Source organism: Bactrocera neohumeralis, chromosome 2 (genome assembly GCF_024586455.1).
Source record: "Bactrocera neohumeralis isolate Rockhampton chromosome 2, APGP_CSIRO_Bneo_wtdbg2-racon-allhic-juicebox.fasta_v2, whole genome shotgun sequence".
Lineage (NCBI taxonomy): Eukaryota > Metazoa > Arthropoda > Insecta > Diptera > Tephritidae > Bactrocera > Bactrocera neohumeralis.
In genome coordinates, this window is record NC_065919.1 from 83,990,458 (window position 1) to 84,013,206 (window position 22,749).

The 22,749-nt window shown below is 35.3% G+C and overlaps 1 protein-coding gene across 1 annotated transcript in view; it reads left to right on the top strand.

Moving 5' to 3' along the window:
• The first annotated feature begins 241 nt into the window (after nucleotides 1–241).
• Nucleotides 242–22,749, top strand: part of LOC126765242 (homeotic protein labial-like) — a 44,413-nt gene continuing 21,905 nt past the window's right edge. The window contains exon 1 of the mRNA XM_050482927.1: nucleotides 242–2,002. Within this exon, the coding sequence (XP_050338884.1) occupies nucleotides 718–2,002 (1,285 nt within the window). The 5' untranslated portion in view covers nucleotides 242–717. The remainder of the gene's footprint in view (nucleotides 2,003–22,749) is intronic.

Sequence of the window (22,749 nt, forward strand, 5' to 3'; positions counted from 1 at the left end):
TGTTGTTAAAAAGAGACGGCGCTGTGACTGTGTTCACTTGGCGTAAAGAGGCGGAGCTCGCGTCCAACCGGGCTTCTGCGGCTTATCAGCAGCGGTGGTGGGACAGTGATGTTTGTGTTAGCGCGCATTGGTGTTGGCGTTAGTGGTTGCCGTGGCTGGCCATGTAGTTCGCCAGCAATCGTGTTCTGATTCAGTTACGATTTGGTTGTGCGGTGTTAACAAAATAAAGTGTGCTGTGAGCGCGTGTCGTACGAAATTTTCAATGTAGAACTCATAGAGCGTGTGACGACGTGACGCTGCATTACCGAACACGAAGCTTATGTATATGTGTATGTGCTCGTATGTACTAGAAAAGTGTGTAAAAAAATTTGTTAAATTCCATATTCTAAGTAACTAAACGCTTAGCGAGTTCGGCTGAACGCAATGAACTGCCAGCAGTGTATGGTGTTTTTGTACTGTTAGCAAATATTAAAAGCTTAGCTAGTAATCAATTGTGTGCCAATTTGTGTAAAACGTAGATTTGTGCAAATACAAATACAAATACATAGGTGCCTAACATACTCCAAATCAAAGCGTGTAAAGTGAAAGTGAATACTTAAGCAAGCTACTTACATTTAAAGAACTTTAGAAAACAAAATTGCATTGTTTATTAACTCGCCGTAAACCCTTGCACCCGCGTGTATTCAATATCGCTCTCAAACTTGGCGGCTCTTCAATATGATGGACATTAGCAGCATGTACGGCAATCACCACCCTCACCATCAGAACAGCTATCATGCCAACAGCGCTGCCGCCGCCGCCGATATGGCCGCTGTAGTCTCCTCAACTGGTTACCCCAATGCTTATTTTCCGGCAGCGGCCGCCACGGCCATGCCCACGCATCACCACCAGGCACACCACCACCAACACGCGTTGGGTTATGCCGGCTATGTGACGGACGGTTCGTCGCCCAACTATTACCCGCAACAGCAGCAACAATTAACGCCCCCACCACCCTCGTTGCAGCAAGCACCAGCGGTGCTAAATCAAAACGCTGCTGTTGGCTCGCAACTACAACAACAACAATCGCAGGCACAACAGCAGCAGCAATCGATGTACCCGCACGCACACCTTTTCAGTCCAAGCGCCGCCGAATATGGCATTACGACTTCTTCGAGCGCTGGCGCGGGTACCGCCTCGGGCACACCTTTGCACCCGTCCAGTCATTCGCCCACAGATTCTTACTATGAAAGCGATTCGGTACATTCCTATTATGCAACGGCTGCAGTGGCAGCAATACCACCTGCCACCAACTCGCCGACGTCCGCGTCCAACGCGGTGCACGGTAATCCAACGGCGCCAATTGATGCGCCAATCATAAGCTCCGAAAATGGCTTAAGCTACACCAATTTGGATTGCTTATATAATCAAAATGCGCCAACGCATGCACAACAGCAACAACAAATGCAACACAACTATGCCTCGTTGCCCGCAAATACTGTGGGCGGCAGTGGCGCTAATGTGGAGGAAAAATACGCCGCTGTGTTGCATTCCGCTTATGGCGGCGGCTCAGGCTTGCCATTCGATGAACCCCTTATGCAGCAGGCCATGTCAGCAAGTCAACAACAATCACCACCTCAGATGTGGCATCATCAGCACATGGGTGGCGGGTACACAATGGATGCTGGCATTCCGATGGAGTCGCTGGGCATGCATCCCTTGAATATGGCGCACATGCAAACGGTGGCGCCACCCCAACATCCGCATCAGCTGCAAACACAAACACAGCAACAACATTTGCAACAGCATCAAGCGCAATTGCAACAACAACATGGCTCGCCAAATGGGCCGTGCTTAAGCTCGCGTAGTCAACAAGTCGTCTCGCCCGACTGCACAGGATTGCCTTCATCGCCGGGCTCCTCATCTAGTCAAGCCGGCTCACACAACAAATCACCGAATCAAGCCAGCAACTTGCCAACGTATAAGTGGATGCAGTTGAAGCGCAATGTACCCAAGCCACAAGGTGAGTGCGCGATTTTTTTAAATATTTCATGGTAATGTGTGTGAGATTGCCAAAAACGGAAAATTTTCACAATTGAAGTAGGAAAAGGAAACTTGTAGTCAGTAAAACTAAAAGAAGTACCTTTATATCAAAAGGACTTCGGAGTTGTCTAGCTTGGTAAAAAATATTCCTGAAAAACCCCTTCCACATTCTAAAACATTTCATACACAAACCTAACACCAACAATTAAAAGTATCAAGTATACAAGTTTGTTTATTTTCATTAATCTCATACACATACATACATATACATACATACATATGCATCGTAATCTACTTGCCTTGCTCTTGAGATAGGCGTTATCGAATTATCGCAACTCCACTTATAATTAAATTAGTGGAATGTAAAGCACACGTGGTAGTTTTTGCAGCCAAAGCGATAAGCAATAGTAAGAGAGCAGTAGAGGTAATATTATGGAATTTAAAATCTTTACATGCGCTAGCCAAAGTTCTTTACTCGCGTACTTTGGTACTCATGAAAGCAACTGTTTTGATTATCACAGTATTTTCCAAGAATTTATGCCTCGAGTATAAGAATTTGCCTCTTGGTTTCTTCTTCTCTGTTTATATATTAAAAACCGTCGTGTTTATTGAGACTGCAATCTTTCTGTATGCCAATATGACACAATAAAATGATTTTAATCATAATGTCTCCTTCCTTCCATACATAGTATGTATGTATGTATATACACAGATATTAGTTTAGACTGATTTGAAAAATTGTGAAATTAATTGCACAAGCTTTTAAATTGTTTTATTATTTGGAGTAATGTTAAGTAATATGTATTGAAGTAATAGAAAACAAGTAAGGAAGGGCTAAGTTCGGGTGTCACCGAACATTTTATGCTCTCGCATGATAAAGTGATAATCGAGATTTCATTATACAGAGGCCTAATCCGTCAACTAAAACCGGGCCCTATCCGGAATATCAGGGAACCCGGATTAATCAGAACTATGTACTCGTATTAAGAAAAAATATTTATACATTTCTGTTTGTTTATTATAACAAATAATACACATGTTCCAAAAAAAAAACTTAAAACAATAAAGCATAAAAGTGAATGTAGTGAATAATAAATATGTTATCCGGATTAGAGAATACGGATAGAGAATGTCGGTCCGGATTACAAGGGACATAATAGAAATTTTGAATTTTTTAACCCTGTCCGGATTAGCGGGCCTCTACTGTACGTCATTTACATATTTTTCAAATACCGTATTTGTGTAAAGTTTTATTCCGCTATCATCATTGGCTCCTAATGTATATATGTATTATACAGAGAAGGCATCAGATGGAATTCAAAATAGCGTTATATTGGAAGAAGGCGTGGTTGTGAAGCGATTTCACCCATATTTCGTCCATGTCATCAGGGTGTTAAGAAAATATTATATACCGAATTTCATTGAAATCGGTAGAGTAGTTCCTGAGATATGGTTTTTGGTCCATAAGTGGGCGACGCCACACCCATTTTCAATTTTTAAAAACAGCCTGGGTGCAGCTTCCTTCTGCCATTTCTTCCGTAAAATTTAGTGTTTCTGACGTTTTTTGTTAGTCGGTTAACGCACTTTTAGTGATTTTCAACATAACCTTTGTATGGGAGGTGGGCGTGGTTACTATCCGATTTCTTCCATTTTTAAACTGTATATGGAAATGCCTAAAGGAAACGATTATATAGAGTTTGGTTGACATACCTATAGTAGTTTTCGAGATATGTACAAAAAACTTAGTAGGGGGCGGGGCCACGCCCACTTTTCCAAAAAAATTACGTCCAAATATGCCCCTCCCTAATGCGATCCTTTGTGCCAAATTTCACTTTAATAACTTTATTTATGGCTTAGTTATGACACTTTATAGATTTTCGGTTTTCGCCATTTTGTGGGCGTGGCAGTGGGCTGATTTGCCCATCTTCGAACTTAACCTTCTTATGGAGCCAAGTAATACGTGTACCAAGTTTCATCATGATATCTCAATTTTTACTCAAGTTACAGCTTGCACGAACGGACGGACGGACGGACAGACAGACATCCGGATTTCAACTCTACTCGTCACCCTGATCACTTTGCTATATATAACCCTATATCTGACTCTTTTAGTTTTAGGACTTACAAACAACCGTTATGTGAACAAAACTATAATACTCTCCTTAGCAACTTTGTTGCGAGAGTAAAAAAAATAAGAGATAACTGAGCTAAACTCGTTTGTACTTGCCAACCATTTGGAAAAATTAACATAAAATATATGCATATATTGGCAGAGTTTATCATCACCATCTGAGTATTTCTTCTTCTTTCTTGGCTTAGACACCGTTTACGCGGTTATAGTCAAGTCTACAACAGTTCTTCCAAGTACTAGCCTACAAAAATTATGTGATGTTGCAGAAACTAGAAATTTCGACTTTATCTTCATATACATACATATAATCCATTTCGAGGTTCCCTAATTTTTTAAAGAAAAAACACGGAAACTTCAAATTTAATGGGGAATATTTATTATCATTCGAACAAGCATGCTTTTAAATCTTCACCGCGGCTACGTCTCATGTGATCCATCCGTTGAGTCCAATATTCGATGATTCGTTCGAGCATTTCGACTGGTAACTGGCGAATGACACTCGTAATGTTTTGCTCCAAATCGAAGCGGGATTGTCCGCATTGACTTTAGATTTTACATATCCCCACAGAAAACAATCCAACGGTGTTATATGTATCACACGATCTTGGTGGCCAATCGACCGGCCCAAAACGTGAAATTATTTGCTCACCGAAGTGTTCTCTCAATGAAGCCATGGATTGATGCGATTGTGGAATGTGGAAAGTCTTATTTAAAATAAATGTCGCCATGATAACAAGACTCGAAAACTTCGGATCTTCTTAGAATATTTCAAGATCCCACAGAGCGGAGCTATGTCGCTTGGGAACGTCAAGCGGCTTCAGTTCTTGTACAAGCTGTATTTGTATGCTTTTAATTTAAGATCTCGACGTAAAATGTTCCAAGTCGTCCAATACGTCAGTCCGATTTGCTGCCAACGGAGGCAGCCGAATCGACTCTCCACAGTCTTCGTGTACACTCTAAGATACGGCTACTATATTTTCTTCACTGCGTGCTGGACGTGGTCTATTTGGTCGAATATTATCCAATAATGAATGCTGGGTCTCAATATGTGTGATTGCATGCGTATAGTATGCTCATTAGGTCGATTATGTTGACCATAAAATGCACGAAGCTCGCGAAACATATTCTTTACAGAACTTGAATTTTCGTAATAAAGTTGAACGATTTGTTCAGGCATAAGTCTTTCCATGATGAAATAACAACCAATACTGAACAAAGATAACATGACAGCTTGACACGACTCCCGCGTGATTGGTCAAAAAAGGGCTATTGAAAAAAGTATCTCTACTTGGATCACCCGTTATTTATTGTTCATATTATTTCTGCATTTTTTGAAAATTTCGAACTATTGCTAATGCCGTTATTTAATGTAATTTTAAAGAAGATTCAGAAAACTTCCGCATTTGCTTTACCAAAATTGTGTAGAAGCCAAAAAGAAAGTAAATTCGGATAGTTTTGAATAGCTTTGTAAGGAACTTTTCAAGTAGTTTTTTCTCTATATAGAATCTACAATATTTGAAATTATTCTCTGAAAATCTAAAGTTGATACGGCAAACAGTTTGGAGCTACATATGAGCGTGTTTATAAGAATTAAATTTATTTATTTTTATTTTTTTTAGAATATACTATATTTTATTTATTTATTTTTTTAGATTTTTTTTTTAATTTTTCTTAACTTAAAGTAATCGGCTCACAAAACTTTAAACTTTTTTTTTTACTTGATTCACGAGATCTTCTTAGATATATTCTACATGTAATAATCACAGAGCTAACTTCGATCTCTGCCACTCTGCAGTGTAAGTTTTCACGAAAAATTGTCTCATTTGAAAGCCCCCATCTTCCCTAAAATCAAAAACTTTACTTCCCCTTCGATCAGTATACATTTATAGCCATAATAAAATTTGTTGTCTTTGGATTTGAGATAATTTTAAGCAGCAAAGTCTTCCGCCAGACATCTTTTTTAGGCGTTAGCCTGGAGGTCGGCTACAAAATCAAGGGAATCCTAATTAACAAAATGAGTCCACGATTATTAAAGCACATTGATTCATAAAATATGCATTTTTGTATTTATTAAATATTTAATTTCCTCATCAAGCAAAAAAAAACCGCTTTACTGATTTTCGAGTGAATAAAGTGATTTAAGCTACAGATACTACACTAAGCATATAAAAGTCCGATTTGGTTTATTATTTTCTTTAAATCAAAGATTCATTAAAGGCATTTTTCTAACCAAATCATTATAAATGTTAAAAGCTTTATACGTACATACATATGTATATATACATACATATATCCAATACTTTAACTGGGATTATTGGAGTCTTAACCTTTCTATAAGGTGTCTGGACTAAACAAAAGAATCTAAAGAGCCCTAGATGCACAAAACATTTAAAAGATTAATGTCAATTTCGGCTAAGTCATCTGGTTCGTCGAAGACAAGACAGCCGAGATGTTTCTTCCTTAGCCTTGCTTAGGATGAAGAATGGAGGAGAAAGTGTCTGGATGTTTCCAACTCAACTTCCTCCATGCAACTTTGATACTTGCTTCCGGCAAGATTTTTAAACCTTACCACTTGAAAGCCTTTTAGACAACTTTTAGAATTGCTTCAAGCTGAACTTTTCTAAGGGCAAGTAGTTCAGAAGATCGAAGAACGCCTGCTAAGGGTTAGCTGCTGAGCTTAAGGCTCTCCAATCTCATTAAAAATAATTTTTTGGGTCTTACTTATTGATTATAACAGAAAAAGTTATTAAACGAAATCAACACGAGACGTCCAGTGCTAGAACGCAAGACGGCAATGGAGATTTAACTCGGTCGCATGCCGGTATTAGCGAGGTAAGAATACCCTCTCCAGCTAACACATCGGCTATGCAGTGCCAAAAATTCCGCAAGTATTTGGAACATAATTAAGCAATATTGGATTCCTCAAGCCATCCAAGAATATTTTCGTCCTATCAAATAATTTTATTTCATTTCTGAGTGATATAACTCATGCTTCATAACTTTCATGAAACAAATTTTTGAAATTTAAATTACTAAATTTTAATATCTCAAAGCCAAAGCAGTCCTGAAATTATCAAAAATTAATAGTTAGCTATATGTGACCTGGTCTACGAAAAGGGGGCTTAGGTGTCAAAATTAATGAGATAACGAGAAATAACGGTGAACGGAGAAATAACGAGATAACGGTGTTTCCCAGAAAACTAGTTTTCGCACGTTAGCTCCCTTTTCGTAGACCAGGTCACATATTTATGTTTCAATTAGAATTTTTGTCAGCTTAACGAACTCAAATTAGTGAAATATTTCAAAACGCTTTGCGACCTGACCAAAAAGCAAGTTTTATTTCGAACACTAAGAAATCAAATTTACATACATGAAGATATGAGTATATGTAAACTGACTGCGGAACAAACACAATGCCAACAACAATCAACACGACAATTAAGAAAACAAGCAAAAGATGACGCTGGCAACTGATTGACAGGCAAGATATTTCGCTAACCAGCGGACGTCCAACCGAGGGTATGTCACCTAAAAATAAAAATCTCGCGTTGCCAAACTACATACACACACACACGTACATATAGTTGCATGTACGTAAATGCACAATCATATTTCGCGCAAATAACAACAAACGCGCCTCCGCGACTCTTTCGCTTTGGCATTTGGCGCAGACGTCTTAGTCGCTGCTGCTCCGCTGTTTCGCTGTTTTAGAATGACGGAACGTTTTCACGAATGTTGCATATTTCAGATAATTTTGTCAATTCGGTGCAGTCAGGTTGTCACTTGTCAGGAATTCGTGCGAATAAGTCAAAATTAGCTTGTTCGCTGGGAGTGCGGAATGCAGAAGAGTTAGACGAGCCCATATGTACGCATTGGCGGTTGGGTGGGAGGCATGTGGCGGCAGGCATTTTGCGCTATTAAGTAGGGAATCTGAATGAATAGAAAATTTTATTTGTGAATGTGGTAAATATGCAAATATTTGTGGAAAAAATATGTAAATGCTATGCTTAGGTATACATATATGTATGTATACTTGTGTGAAATTCTCGTCATTTCTTGGGCAAAAGTTAAAAGCCTATAATTGATCAAATAAACCTGTGTGAAGCGTTTATGGGTGCTAAAAAGTATCATTTACATGAATCGTAATGTGTAATTAATGAGAACGCCACACTCAACCCGTCCGGGAAGATGGTGACGCCAATAAGTAATTACAGCGGCCACTTGTGTGTGTGTGTTTGTAGGTATGTTTGAGGTTCCCACTCTGCCTGCAGGCGCGCACACGCAATGAAAGCGAGCCAATAAGACTTGCAAATCAGATAAAAAGGAGAACTGAAAAAGGCACATTTTTTTACTGATCTGGAAGTCAAGTTGCTTGTCAAATAAATGATTATTGAAATGTGCTGCAACAGGCAGCCGAGCTGTCGTTGCAACGTAAGACTCTGACAACGACTGCAATTGATGCACAGTGGTTTTAGTGTGGCAATATTATAAGTAAATCATTTAAATAATAGTCATGAAGTTATATATACATACAAGTATACGAGTAGGTGAAAATGAGCGGAGCGTCATACGGCGAAATTATGACTTACTTTACTTAAGGGGTTAGATGAATATTCCTCGGGTAAAAAGCAGACTTTTTTCAAACATTTTTTTCGCATATAAAAAATTAAATATTTTATTAGATTTTTTTTTATTGTTACAAACATACGCAATTAACAAAAAATTCGAAATTTTTGAAAAAAAAAATTTTAAATTCGACCATTGGGACGCCGTATGTCAGACATTTTCGCAAAAAAATCAAAATTCGATTTTTTAAACCGGTAACCATGTAACCTCATAAAAAGTTAACAAATTAAAATTTTTGCTCGAACCGTGAACACTGTGCTCTCCTATAAAGCTATCGGCTTGCAAGCATGGCTCATCCATCTGTCATGTCATTCGCGAGCGAGTCTCAGTTAAGGAACAGCATAATCAGCACAATAATTGAAAGTGGTAGCCAATGTTATGTTCAAAAACACTCAAGCCGGTAGTAGTTAGCTTATATACTCGTATTGTGTAACAGCCTAAAGCGTAAATTGCAAAAGAGATACACTGGAATTACTCGTACTACGCTCAATATGTGAATAATTAAAGGTTTTATATGAAAAAAAAAAATTAAGTGAATATTCGCTTTACAACTGGATTTATGTATGTACATACGTATGTAGACATAACTGTTATTAATTGTCAATTTCAATATTTATGTTTCAACAAGTGGATTTCGTCTTTTTCGGCTTCACTTTCAATATATATAATTTCAGCAAATAGTCTAAGGTTAACTTTCAATCGAATCCTTCACAATATTAAAAACAAAACTTAAGCGAATAAATTCTAAACATGAAAATCCAGTATTCAGATTTTCGGTTTTTCAAAACCTTTTCCACAAAATCTGTAAATAAAAGCAATTAATTTCTCTTCATTAGGACCGCTTGATTTTCATGCCAATAGAGAAAGTATAGTTAAACTATAGAAGTTGGTTTAAAAACCCAAACCGAACCCATAAGCTTCGCTTCCTTATCCAGTTGAGAGAAAGCAGAACAAACGGCGCGGTTGTTATGGCCAATGATATCAATCTCATCGGCGTACGCAAGCAGCAGTACAGTCTTATAGAAGATTGTACCATCTCTATTTAGCTCTTCAGCTCGTATTATTTTCTCCAGCAATAGATTGAAGAAGTCACACGATAGGGAGTCTCCTCTGAAACCTTGCTTGTTATCGAACGGTTCGAAGAGGTACTTCCCGGTCCTGACGCAGCTTTTGGCGTTGCTCAACGTCAGCTTACACAGTCGTATTAGTTTTGCGTGGATACCAAGTTCGGACAAAGCGGCATAGAGCATTCCTTTCCGTGCTGTCGAAGGCGAAATAAAATCAACAAAGAGGTGGTGTATGTCGATCTTCCTTTCACGGATTTGATTTGCGCATGGTAAATATTTGGCCAGTTGTTGATTTTCCAGGCCTAAAACCACACTTATACAAAGAATTTTATGCATGCTTCTTATCAGTTCTTCGTTGCCATATTTGAATAGCTCGGCCGGCAATCCATCGACCCACGCCGCTTTTTTTTTCTTCAGACGGTTAGTTGCTATTCGAAGTGCTTCTTAGTCGGGCAATGAAACGTCTGCTCCAACGTCATCGATTCGGTAATGGAGTTCACTATCTCTTGGTGTTATGCTTTCACTGCCACTCAGCAGACCAGACAAAAGTTTTCCCTCCATAATTTCAGTATGCTCTGGGCATCAGTCACTTGATTACCTCTGGGAGTTCTGCAAGAGCATGCTCCGAACTTGAAACCTTATTTGTCTGGTTCACTGAAACTCGTTAACTGAAAATATCTCAATCACCACTGTGCGTTTTATAGTATTAGGAAATCAACCTGAAGAGGTATTGAAGTTAAAATATTTTCATTCATAACGGTAACTAAATATGATACGATAACCCAACCCGGTTATCAAACTTATAAATATAGCAAATAACCCATGATTGAGAAAATTTTGCGGTTTCTTAATTGAATTAGTTATCAAACATCGCAACATATTAAAATTAATTTTATCAAAAGTAGGAGAGCTGCACGTTCAACCATCAAAGCAGAAAAAAATATTTCGCCAAACGAAAACAAATTGACACACCTTCGCCAACTTAGCAAACACTTTGATAAGTTTATCAGGCAATCATGGAAGAAGTGAAGAAATATTTTATAAATAAACTTTGCGCCTGACAGTTGAGCAAATCACTAATTAGAACGGTATAATCAATTGATAACTGTACTAAGGCGTATGAAATGACCGGAAGTGACAGTTTGTCAAATGAAAATGTGCCGACTGGCGAACACAGCATATACATATGTATATATGTATGTATATGGGAGTAAGTATGTGTGTGTATATGTAGGTGGTATTTAACGTAAATGAGCGAAAATTAAAAATGACTATTTTTGGAATACAGCTATTTTTATATTTTATATGCATTTGATTAAGAAAATAAATATTTAAATGTGAAATGGAAAATCGGCGAACTTTCGTTGCTGCTTTGAAGCAATAAGTACTTTTTTCACACTCTTAATTAATTTTTTTTCTAATTTTATTTTTATTTTTTATTTATTTATTTATTTTTTTTTTAATTTTAATTTCATTTTTTATCGTTTTTTTCTTTTTAATTTTTTCGTTTTTTTTATTATACTATTTACATAAAAAATATATTTTTTAATTATTATTGTTTTCTTATTTCAATTTTTTTCTTTTTAAATTTTTTTTATTTTCCATTTTTTAAATTTTTTATCTTTTAATTTTTTCTGTTCTTTGTTGTTCCTTTGTGTTGTTTTTTTTTCTTTATACTATCCTTATAAAAAATATCTTTTCTAATTCTTTTTGTTATTTTTTATTTTATTTTATTTTTTTCATTTTATTTTTTTTTTAATTTTTTTATCTTTTAATTTTTTCTGTTCTTTGTTGTTCTTTTGTGCTGTTTTTTTCTTTATACTATCCTTATAAAAAATATCTTTTCTAATTCTTTTTGTTATTTTTTATTTTATTTTATTTTTTTCATTTTATTTTTTTTTTAATTTTTTTATTTTTTTCTTTCTACTATCCTCATAAAAAATACCTTTTTTATTTTTTTTTTTTTTTATTTTTTTTATTTTTTTTCCATTTTTTAATTGTTTTTTTTTTATTTTTTTAATTGTATTTATTTTTTTTTCATTTTATTTTTTTAATTTTTTTATCGTTTAATTTTTTCTGCCTTTTCGTTTTTATTTTTGTATTTTTTCTTTATACTTTCCTCATAAAAAATGTGCAATCACGCAATGTTACTAAGTTAGACACCCGTCATTGTCCCCCAACTGGCTAAGTGAATTATGAAGTGTAAAGTGGAAAGTGAAATATATTTACATATATAATTTGCATATACCACAGCGCACCGCAGTACAACAACAAAGACTATATTTCAGGATAAAAATTATAGAAACAAAAGACTCAAATTATGAAAGCGCTAACTGAAAATGTATGTTGGTGTGTGTGTAGCATAACTGCATATCATATATCTAGGCAGACGTTATGTCTGTCAAGCGTTTCACCAAAAAACGAACGCGACCAAACGCGTCCATATGCAAAGTGAATGTAAGGCAAAGTGTAAAAAAGCTATCTAACACAGTTTGGACGGGCGTCTCCCCAGTCACTCGCCGCCAAATGTCCACCAACGGTTCGAGTAGTTAACATTTATTTGATGTGATGTTTTGATATTTCTTGACACTATCACGCGACGTTACTCCACAAACTTTTTTTACTTCACTCATGCATGTGGGTATGCCCCTAAACGCAACAACAATAGCAACAACACACAAGAAAAGCATTCTTGACTAGCTAGCATGAGCGTCATAGTTCTACACATAAATTTACACAGCCAAAGCCATACACACACACACACACATACATACTCTATAGAGCGCGCGAGTCAGAGCCACAGGCAGTGAAATGAATTAATTACCAACATTTTTGAAAAGTAGTTGAATTGAGTTGAACGAAATGAAATAAAATGATATTCATTGTAGATTGAAAAGTGACCACCAGGAATGCCAGATAACATCACTGGCCACAACCAAATCAGCCGTGTGCATGCATTTGTACGCTTGTGTGTGTGTGTGTGTGCCATAAATATGTTTAGGGTTAACTTGACCCGAGTCGTATCGAATCGTCTATGGCAGCGAACAGTCCAGTTTGTTAGACTTCAGTTTTGTTTTTCGTGTTTTTTTCTATTTTTTGGGTTTTTGTTTTTGTTTTCTGTAATATCGTGACAAAGTCGCTGTGTGCGCCGAGCTAACAGTTTTGAAAACGTATTATTAAATTCATGCCAAGTCTCGTTGCTTGTAGGTTTTTAAGCGCCAACTGTTAATAGCTGTCATGCAAACAATTCATACAGTGCCTTCTAGTTTTGTACGGAAATGGTTGGCTTGAAGAACTAAAATTTAATTAACGCTAAGGTATAACTGTATAAAAATGTGGTACTGAAAGCTTTGAAGATATTCTTCTAGCTTAAGTTTCAGCAAATTATAATTGCAATTATTTGGTATATTTTGGCATAAAAAAGTTTTCAAAGGACACCCAGACATTTTTTTTGAATTTTAACTCGAAAAATATATATAGGTATATTATGACGTTTCTAAAAAAAATTATATTACAAAACATTATTTTATTATATTCACTTATGAATTTTAAAAAATCGATTTCCGACTTGAAACTTTCACACGACCTTTTTAGATATATTTTTCGGGTAATGTTGGAAGGAATGAGTTTTTGATAATTGATAATTTTGACTGTTACTTTGGTCATTACTTGTGTTCATATAGAGAAATAATACATTTTGTTTTTGGGTTTGAGATATTTTTAAGAAGAAAAAAATTTTTTTCTCGACAACTTATTTTCGGAGGTTTCTCTGAAAAAAATCATAAAAAACTCTTTTCTCTGACTTTCAAGTGAATATATGTATGTAACCCCTGGATTCTGTTCATAAAAATTGTTCCATTTTTTTTCAAAAATGAGGGTAACCCTACAACTTTTCTGGAAGGTTTTGCTGCCACTTAAAAAAAATTATGAAAAACCAGCTTTTCCTGGCCAGCAAGTGAATATACGTAGCTCGAAAAAAGTTATAAATCTGCTTCTTTTAATATTTAGTTAATTATTTCCTATTAATTTTTTTTTCAAAAATGTGGCAACCCTACGTTTAGGATCGAAATGTTTGAAAAAAGTTATAAATCTTCTTCTTTTAACATTTAATTATTTATTTTCCAATTTTTTTCAAAAATGTGGCAACACTACGTATAGGATCAATATGTTGGAAGCAAATTGGAAATCTGCTTCTTCTAATCTTTAATTATTTATTTTCTAATATTTTTTTTTTTTCAAAAATGTGGCAACCCTACTTACAGAATTGAAATGCTTGAAAAAAGTTCTAAAACAGCTTCTTTAAATATCTATTTATTTGTTGATATATATGACTTATATTCGCAAACCAAATGTTATAAACAACAATCTCGTACAATCATAGCAGTCACTGTATAAACTAAGTACTGTAGTCATCTCCACTAAACATTTTCGATATTCGTTTGCTTTTAGTGTAAATTTTTTTGACGATTTTTTATGAGCATTGAACAGTATCCAACTTTGATAGACTTAATAAATATTCGTGTGCAATTATTAAATATTATTATTCTAAGATTTGTATCGCAATCTACGATTTATGGCGCGATAAAGAAACTTAAATTAATAAACACTTCAGCTCAATCATTAACCATATTTTACTAGACTACGCCGATGCGTGTGTAGATATGTATTTTTATATCTTTATTTGCTTAATCACCTTTTCGGCGGGGAGCAGCGGGTTAACGAAATGTTCGTCAATTGGTGGTTTTACTAGGTCATACGGCAACTACTGGAGCTGGTGCTATCAAAGCGTCAATCTCGCATAGGAAAATTTTGGCATGATACTTTCGGCATATAGTCATATAGTATATCGGAATATAAACATAAATAAACCTATAGCAATGTATACATGTGCTTATCTTCGAACGAGCGAAACTCTCACTAGAACACACTGGCAACGAGTTGACATGAAGTTCTGTCATATTTGCACACCTAAAATGTCACTTCTCATAAAATTCAGCCTGCCATGAGTGGAGGGTTGTGCACTCGCTGGACGACGCTACAAGAAAACCGCATTAGCGTGCGGTCAAAACACGCGTCGTTCGCCGTTCGCATTTTTAACTCCACTCTCACTCTCTTGACCGCTTTTCCCGCTAACCGCCAATACACACATGTTGTTTGATTGTATTGGTTTTATTTGTTTTTGTATAAGTATTCTATATCATCTTGCTCTTTATGAAGTCAAAACAAAGCAGCTAACCGAAATTGAGTAATATTGGCTTAACCAATATCATAGAAGTGACCTTTGCGAGGCATGTGGCATGAGGGTCACAAGTGTGCTGTGGGGTTGTTTTAGCCATTCGATTTGCACGCATTACATAATATACGCGTAATAGATGTGTATCTAGGCACTTGTGAGAATTTTATGTATTTGCTTGGGTGTATGTCCGCTGTGTGTGCGAAAAGCACTCGTGGAATCGTCGAAATAAAATCCAGTGACGTGCCGCCCTTGGTTGCACATTCTTCACTAAGTAAACGAGGATATCTTATCTTTTATTTGCGTTAATAAAAACGCGTTTAATTCCTTCAGCGCGATAGAAACGCGCATAGTTGCGTTTAGTCCATTGCTTGGGCGGCGAGTTGACGCAAAATTTGACGAAATGCTCGCACATATCAGATTACCGATATCTGCAGTACAATATTGGAAGAGATACGTACATATAGAGGTATATATACATACATATATATATAAATGCATACATATATACATACATACATATGTATGTACATATCGTCACCTAAAATGCAAAAACGTAACATCACTTTTCACAAGTTAACAGGCGAAGGAAGAACGTTATAATAGAAACCACTCTTATTGAAACAAAATTTTGAGTTTTGGTTATAAAATGGTTATATATTGGTTATATTGGTTATATTGGTTATATATTGGTTATATATTGGTTTTATATTGGTTATATCTGATAGCGGAAGCTTCAGATGTTACGCATACATAATATATAATAAGATGTGGTGAATCATAAGCAATAAAAAACTCAATTTTGATTTTTTTCCGATACGTTGTTTTGCATTTTAGGTGACGATATATAGAAGTATGTCTCCGAAGGCATGTCAGAACATATGTATTACAATATATGTTAATAGAGCCAAAAAAGCATGTATTGCCGCATAAAAACATACCTACATAAATATATACATATGTATGTATGTGATTATTGAAAAAATATATCTTAACTTAAAACAAACTTTTACCAAACATCATATTATATCCATTTCACATACACCAGAGAATGAAAGTGGAGTAGTAGAATAAAAAAATATTTCGCCAGCACCTTTTTATAAGTATATATATATAATACGTATGTATGTATGTGTATTTATGTAAATAGTTAATTAGCTATTTCTTCACTTTATTTTTTTCTCACATAAATTTTACTGATAACAAACATTCAAATAACACTGGCGCCGGGTAATCCATCATCTTATAGAATTAGAGGCGCTTCCACAAGGAAGCCCAGTGTAATGTGCCTACTACAACAACACACTATTCGATCACATGTGCTGATATCGCTATGAAAGATTGCCTTACATATAAAAATATGCACATATAAGCATGTAATGTAAAAACATATACATATGTATGTATGTAACGTGGCGCAAACAAATGAAACACCAGGTGGAATAATATGAAATGTTATTCTTTCAAATAAGTAGTCGAAATTTTTCAATAATAAACAATATTTAGTATGCAAAATATTTTAAATTATGACTTTAACGCACAAAAAACAGTACTAATATTGAATTATATAGAGAAAACCATATTCCTAAAGGCAGAGTTTTTCGAAGCATTCAAAGTTTCCCATATAACATAAATGCAAAATAAATTTTCATTAAAAATACCACAACTTTTGAATCGTTTTTGATAAATTTTTTTACATCCCAGGTGTCTTGTAGAGTATAAAGTTTGCGAAAAAAACCTACATATATACAAGCACTTACCCAGTAGGAAAGAGTCAAGTAAACAAAATGTTTAATTTCAACTGTAAATTTAGGCAATGTTTGATTATACTATGTTCCGACCGAGACTAACATAATTATAAGGTGTAGGCTGTTGAGTAAATTATCTTAAAAATCTACAGGATTAAGCAAGATTTCGCCATATAAATAAGGCATTTTTTAATCTCGTCACCGATCTTTCTAGAACTTCTTCTATAGTGACTTCAATGTCATGATGTGTGTGCAGCAACGCCAGGCCGAACAATCTATCTTGAAGCATGTTCGTCCTCAACCACGTTTTCATGCGGCTAAGTGTCGGAAAAGAGCGTTCAGAGCTCGCATTCGTCACATGGAGATAGGGACAGAATATGTGAAGAAAACTATGAATTATGGGGTATAGCTCTACATTGCAGTTCATCAACGTTTTCAATGCAGTAGTCCGTAACTTGTTGTCTTTTGACTTTTGCTTCTGCCCCCAATGGCACTGTCAGTGCTCAAGTTCACCTTTGAGCTTCAAACGTCACACCAGGTTGTCATTATCAAAAAGGCCTTTGAATCTATCTATCAAGCAGTTAATAAGATTTTCCATTTCTTTGGTTTTCAAAGCACATGTACGTTTTCTGGAAGCAGCAAACTCAGTTGAAATCCATCCAATACTTCTCTAGAAAAGCGCGTCTTCAAATCTTCGCCGATTGTATCCAACAGAGGAATGTACACTGAGACCTGTAGTATTCTTCGCAAGTTCTCACGCAGAAATTTTCGCGTTTTGTTTGTCGGTCGCAGATTCTTGGTTTTTTTTCGTCAACTTTCAGTACTGCTGACATTTTTTTCGTGCTCGAATAAATGGATCGAAAATGTTCTTCAGCTTTTTGTTTTCGATTTCGGTAAGTTACAAGTAGCGTGTTTATCGTATTTGATGTCTTTGCCAGATCGATCCATTCGTTCTAAATAATCACGTTGGACAACTTGGAAGATAAACCGCAGAGAATATATCAATCGAACATATCACAGATACACTTTTTGACTTCAGTGATATCTTAGCATTATTTATTATATTCAAAAATGAAGACAGTCTTTAATTTTGTTTAAAATGGGAATTCCAGGATTATAACTATTTCTGTTACTTTATATTTTTTCAGAATAGTAAACTTATCCGCCACTGATTTTATCCATTAAATAGAAAAGACTTTAATAACAAAGAATGACATTTTAATGTAGTGAATAGATTAACTGTAATCAAATCACTTCATATTTTTGGTCGGCATATGATACTAGCTTAGGTTTTACTAATGCTTCAAACAATTGCTGCTGTTGACATGGACATTCTTACTTATCTAGAATGAAGTCCTTCAGTCTAAGTCGCATAGTTAAATGACTACTAATTCAATGCTGCCTTTATTGTTGTTTGAGCAAAGTTTTAGTACGAAATCGAAATAATTTTTCAATAGTATTCAATTTCTTGGTTCACAGATTAATTAAAAAAAAATGTTTGAAAATGTTTGCAAGAGTTCGTTCTCAAAATTTCCGCCAAGAACTTATAATCAGGCTTGTTGGAAACCAACAGACTGGTCAAAAGATTCAATTGTAGCCAAAAGTCGCAGTTTTAAGACGAAAGGAAAGACGAAGGGCACTAACTTACTCGTGCTTGGGCAACACGCTTTGCATTATTGTACGCAATACTTCACTGTACTCAAAATGCGCAAATAAAAAATATTTTTTTTTGTGACTCGTAAATTAAGCGTTCAAAAATTTTAACATGTTAGTGAAAACACATTGAGCAACATCAAAAAAGGGAATTTCGCGATAATGAGCAATACAAGTTTTCAGTATAACTAGTCTATAGTTAGTGGACCGGCTGTTGAGTTAAAAGACTTTCACTCAAGAAGCTTAAGTTATGAAACTAAAGTCCTTTGAGCTTCGGGTAGTAAATGTAATATATGTATATATACTAGGGTGTGTCATTCTGAGTCAACCTTTTTTTCAACTGAAAACAGGCCAAAAACTTTCGAAAATGTGAAAAAGAAAGTCACTCAAATGTTTCAAATTCTTTGTTTTCCATATAAATAACATGGAAAAAAATCATTTTTTTTGTGGTGGTTATTGTGCGGAGGTTATTATATGTGCACGCGATGGCTGACAGTAGGGATGGTAAACTCGATTCCGATTCTACTCGAGAATCGAGTTTTCTCGTATAATAATCGATTTTTGGGAATCGATCTTCAGTAGTCGATGTCGATTAAGAATCGATTCTTGACATTCGATTGAATCGATTCTTGAGATTAATATTAATATTAAGAGCTCATCTTTTGAGTGAGTTTTTCAGTTGAAAAAAAAGGTTGCCTCAGAATGACACACCTTAATATATACATATGTACAAGTTCTTTCGAGGTCAAACTTATTATTTAATTTCAGCATAATAACTATTCGAAACAAAAGTCCAAGCATTTCAGCAGAGCTTTTGCTTAACGTCTTTCTACATCCTAGAAGGGTATATAACTTGTGCATACATTTGTCGGTGTTTATGGCAAAAATATACAAACATTAATCAGCCGTCAACTATTAACTCCAACAAGCAAGCCGATAAATTTATGACAAGGGCGGCATTCTATTTTTTTCAAACGCTTTGAATTTGACTTTTTATAAATCGTTGGCATTAAATAGTGATGGCTGTATCAAAGGAGCCGCGTCTTTCCAATGACATTCTTTTGCGTTTATGCACACCACTTATTGGACGCGGTGTCACCTTACCACACTTCGCCACTCCCTGCAGCCCGCCGCTCCTCCGCGTCTTCAACGCGACACTTACTCAGTCACTCAGTTATCACAATATACAATTGGCTTGTTCACCGAATGCCGCCGGCAGAATGAACGGTTGCTATTATAGTGCAGGTGACAATATATATTTATTGATATCTACACACATGCGTACATATCTACATAGCACACTTGGGCTTCTATGGATTTACATGTGTGTTTGCGTGGCCAACGCATTTCTTGAAGCCTCCAGAAAACCTCACGACTTTTTTGTGTTACCTTATCAAGTTGGATAGGAGAGCGCTTGTAACGGTTTTCAGTTACTTTCGGCTGTCTGTGCTGCAGTTTTGTAAGGGCAGTGATTTCAGCAATTTCCAGTTATTGTGTGAAAAATTGGTCACACTTAAGTGTGTTTTGTTGTAAGTATTCATAGCGCACCGCCATAGCGGTAAGTCGTTTAATGAGCATGTGGTTAGGAAAATACATATGAGTACATATAATATAATATAAGTACATACATACATACATATATACATTTGAATATGTCCAAACACAAATAGACTTTGGTTTGAAGACACACACTCACTCACAAATTGTGTTTAAAAATTTGTTTGTTAAAAAATGATCGAAGCGAGGTGTTCTTTTTAATTTACTTTTATGCATTTCTAATTAAAAAATTACAAAATTTTATAATTTACAAAAAAAAGTTAAAAGTTTCAATTAGCCGAATAATCTAAGAATCTCCGAGCTGCATTTATAGCTTCAAAATATATGTCAAATTGCTAAAGACAAGTCAAAATCTTTTATCTTAGAGAATTCGGCATCTTAATTCCGAAAAAAATGCTATAAAAGTGTGTTAGCTTTTAACTTAATTTTTTTTTTTCAAATTAACGTTTTTCTGAATAAAAGTTAAATTTTGGCAAAAATATTTAGCTCTAATTTGATTATATAATGACAGTTCGTAAAAATGCTTTTAAAGTTTGATTAAAGCTTAAAGCTGCCTGGCTCGAACGATTCGACACTATAACCGAGTGAACTGGGAATCTTTTCATTTACTTTTTCTCTAAAGTACGTATTCTAACAATATCGATTTTTTTAAAACCCTTGACTGCCGTTTTTCATACTTTTTAAGCCACGTTCTGCTGTGAACCGACGTTCTGCATTGACCGTAATAAATAGTAGTCAAAAGGGTAAGCTCTAGGCTATAAGCGAGTGTGGCAAGACTTTTCATCTGCTACGTTCAAAATAGTTTTTAATGGGTCTTAAAACATGAGGTCATGAGAGAAAATTATTGCCTATTACCTACTCGCAAATATCGGGCGTGTTTCTGCAATAGTTCGCTTCAATGCGTTGTTGTCGATCTTGACAGAACATAATAATTCCATCAAGTACAAAGTCCTATCTTGTCGTAATGGATATTCGGTTTTGCCGTTAATTTTGCTAGTTGACCAGGTTTCACATATACTTTTTTAAGCTTAAGGTTGTCGTAATGGATCCATTTTTCAACACTAGTCACAATTCGATGTAAAGTTTTTTAGCTTTCAAGCAACATTTCTGGCTAGCAAAACTGTCTTTCAAAGTCTCTTGGCTTCAATTTATGTGATACCCAATTTCTTTATTCTTGAATATATCTACCTGCTTTAAAACGTTTTGAAATTGCTGCTTGAGTAACTCTCAAAGATTTGGCGAGCTCTTCTTATGCTTCGTAACGCTCTTCATTGATTAGTGCTTCCAGTTCCTTATCTTTCAACTTTTTTTTGTCTGCGAAGTCTAAATCACTACATTCAAATTATGAATGTGTCATGTTCGCTCAGCTGGAATATATTCACTAGAAACTTCCACCCAAATACTAAGACTTTCAGCTGAGATTTTCTTCATATTAAAGTAAAGAAGAAAACTCCTCGCAAAATTTCTGTTTCAAACACCAAGTTCCCTATATATGAGTGGAAAAATTGTTATATATACTGAAAAAGACGCGAAAAGGCAGTATTTTTCTATTTGTAGTGTCTCCAGAATATTGGAAAAAATCAATGTGGTTATAGACCTAAAATAAATATCTCAAACTCAAATTTGGAAGGGTAGAGACGCTGAATAGGGAATCTCTTTCAACAACTTACATCCTCATTTCATTCTCTGATGATGGTGAATGATGAATTGAATGAAAGAATCGAAGCCAGGAAAATACCTCAAGGTGCAAAACGTCAAGCAAAGAATCGGCATCTAAGCAATTATATATACATACATATATATATACATACACTATATACAACTCATACACTGACCGACATATTGGACATAAGATTAGTTAGAACAAGTAAGGAAGGGCTAAGTATTCTTGAACTTGCAAGAATCAAAGCCAGGGAAATACAATACTTTAAGGTTTAAAACCAATTATATAGAGTAAAGTCAGCCGGAAGTTCGAAAATCCTAATATTAGTTATATAGGCGCTAGGCCAAGCTTTTGCTCAAATTTATCTATTTTAGGCACAAAAATACATTGTAATTAATAAAACACGCTCTCTTATTTTCATTGAGATAACTCACATATTGGCCGATATATGCGGTACAAAGTCACCCGGAGGTTCGAAAATCTTCATATTAAGTATATGGGGGCGAAGGGAAGTATTAGTTTAATTCAACCTATTTTTGACATACAGACATACCATTATAAGAGAAAGATTATCCCTTAATTTCAGTTATAGTATACTATATATCAAACATTGACCGACACTTTCGATCAAAAGTCAACTATAGGTACTGGGGTCTAAATATTCGGTAACTAGGGGCTTGAAAAGTTTTTATTGGATTTAAAAAACTTATGGGCATAAGAAGGCATGTCCTAAAGGCATTATTCGTGCAAAATTTTATATCGTTATATTAATTGCTTCTTGATTTCTGCAGTGGAAAGGGAAGAGTCAGATGGAATTTAAAATTGTGTTAGATGGCAATGTGACATAAGAATATTAGAATAATGTTATGTGCCGAATTTGGTTGAAATTGGTAGAGCGGCTCTTGAGATATGTGGTTTTACCTAAAAGTGGGTGATACCACGCACATCGTCCAATTTTCACACCGACACATACAACCCTTAGGTGAACAAAACTATTGTACTCTGTAGCAACATGTTGCAAGAGTATAAAGATTCATGGGCAATAATCA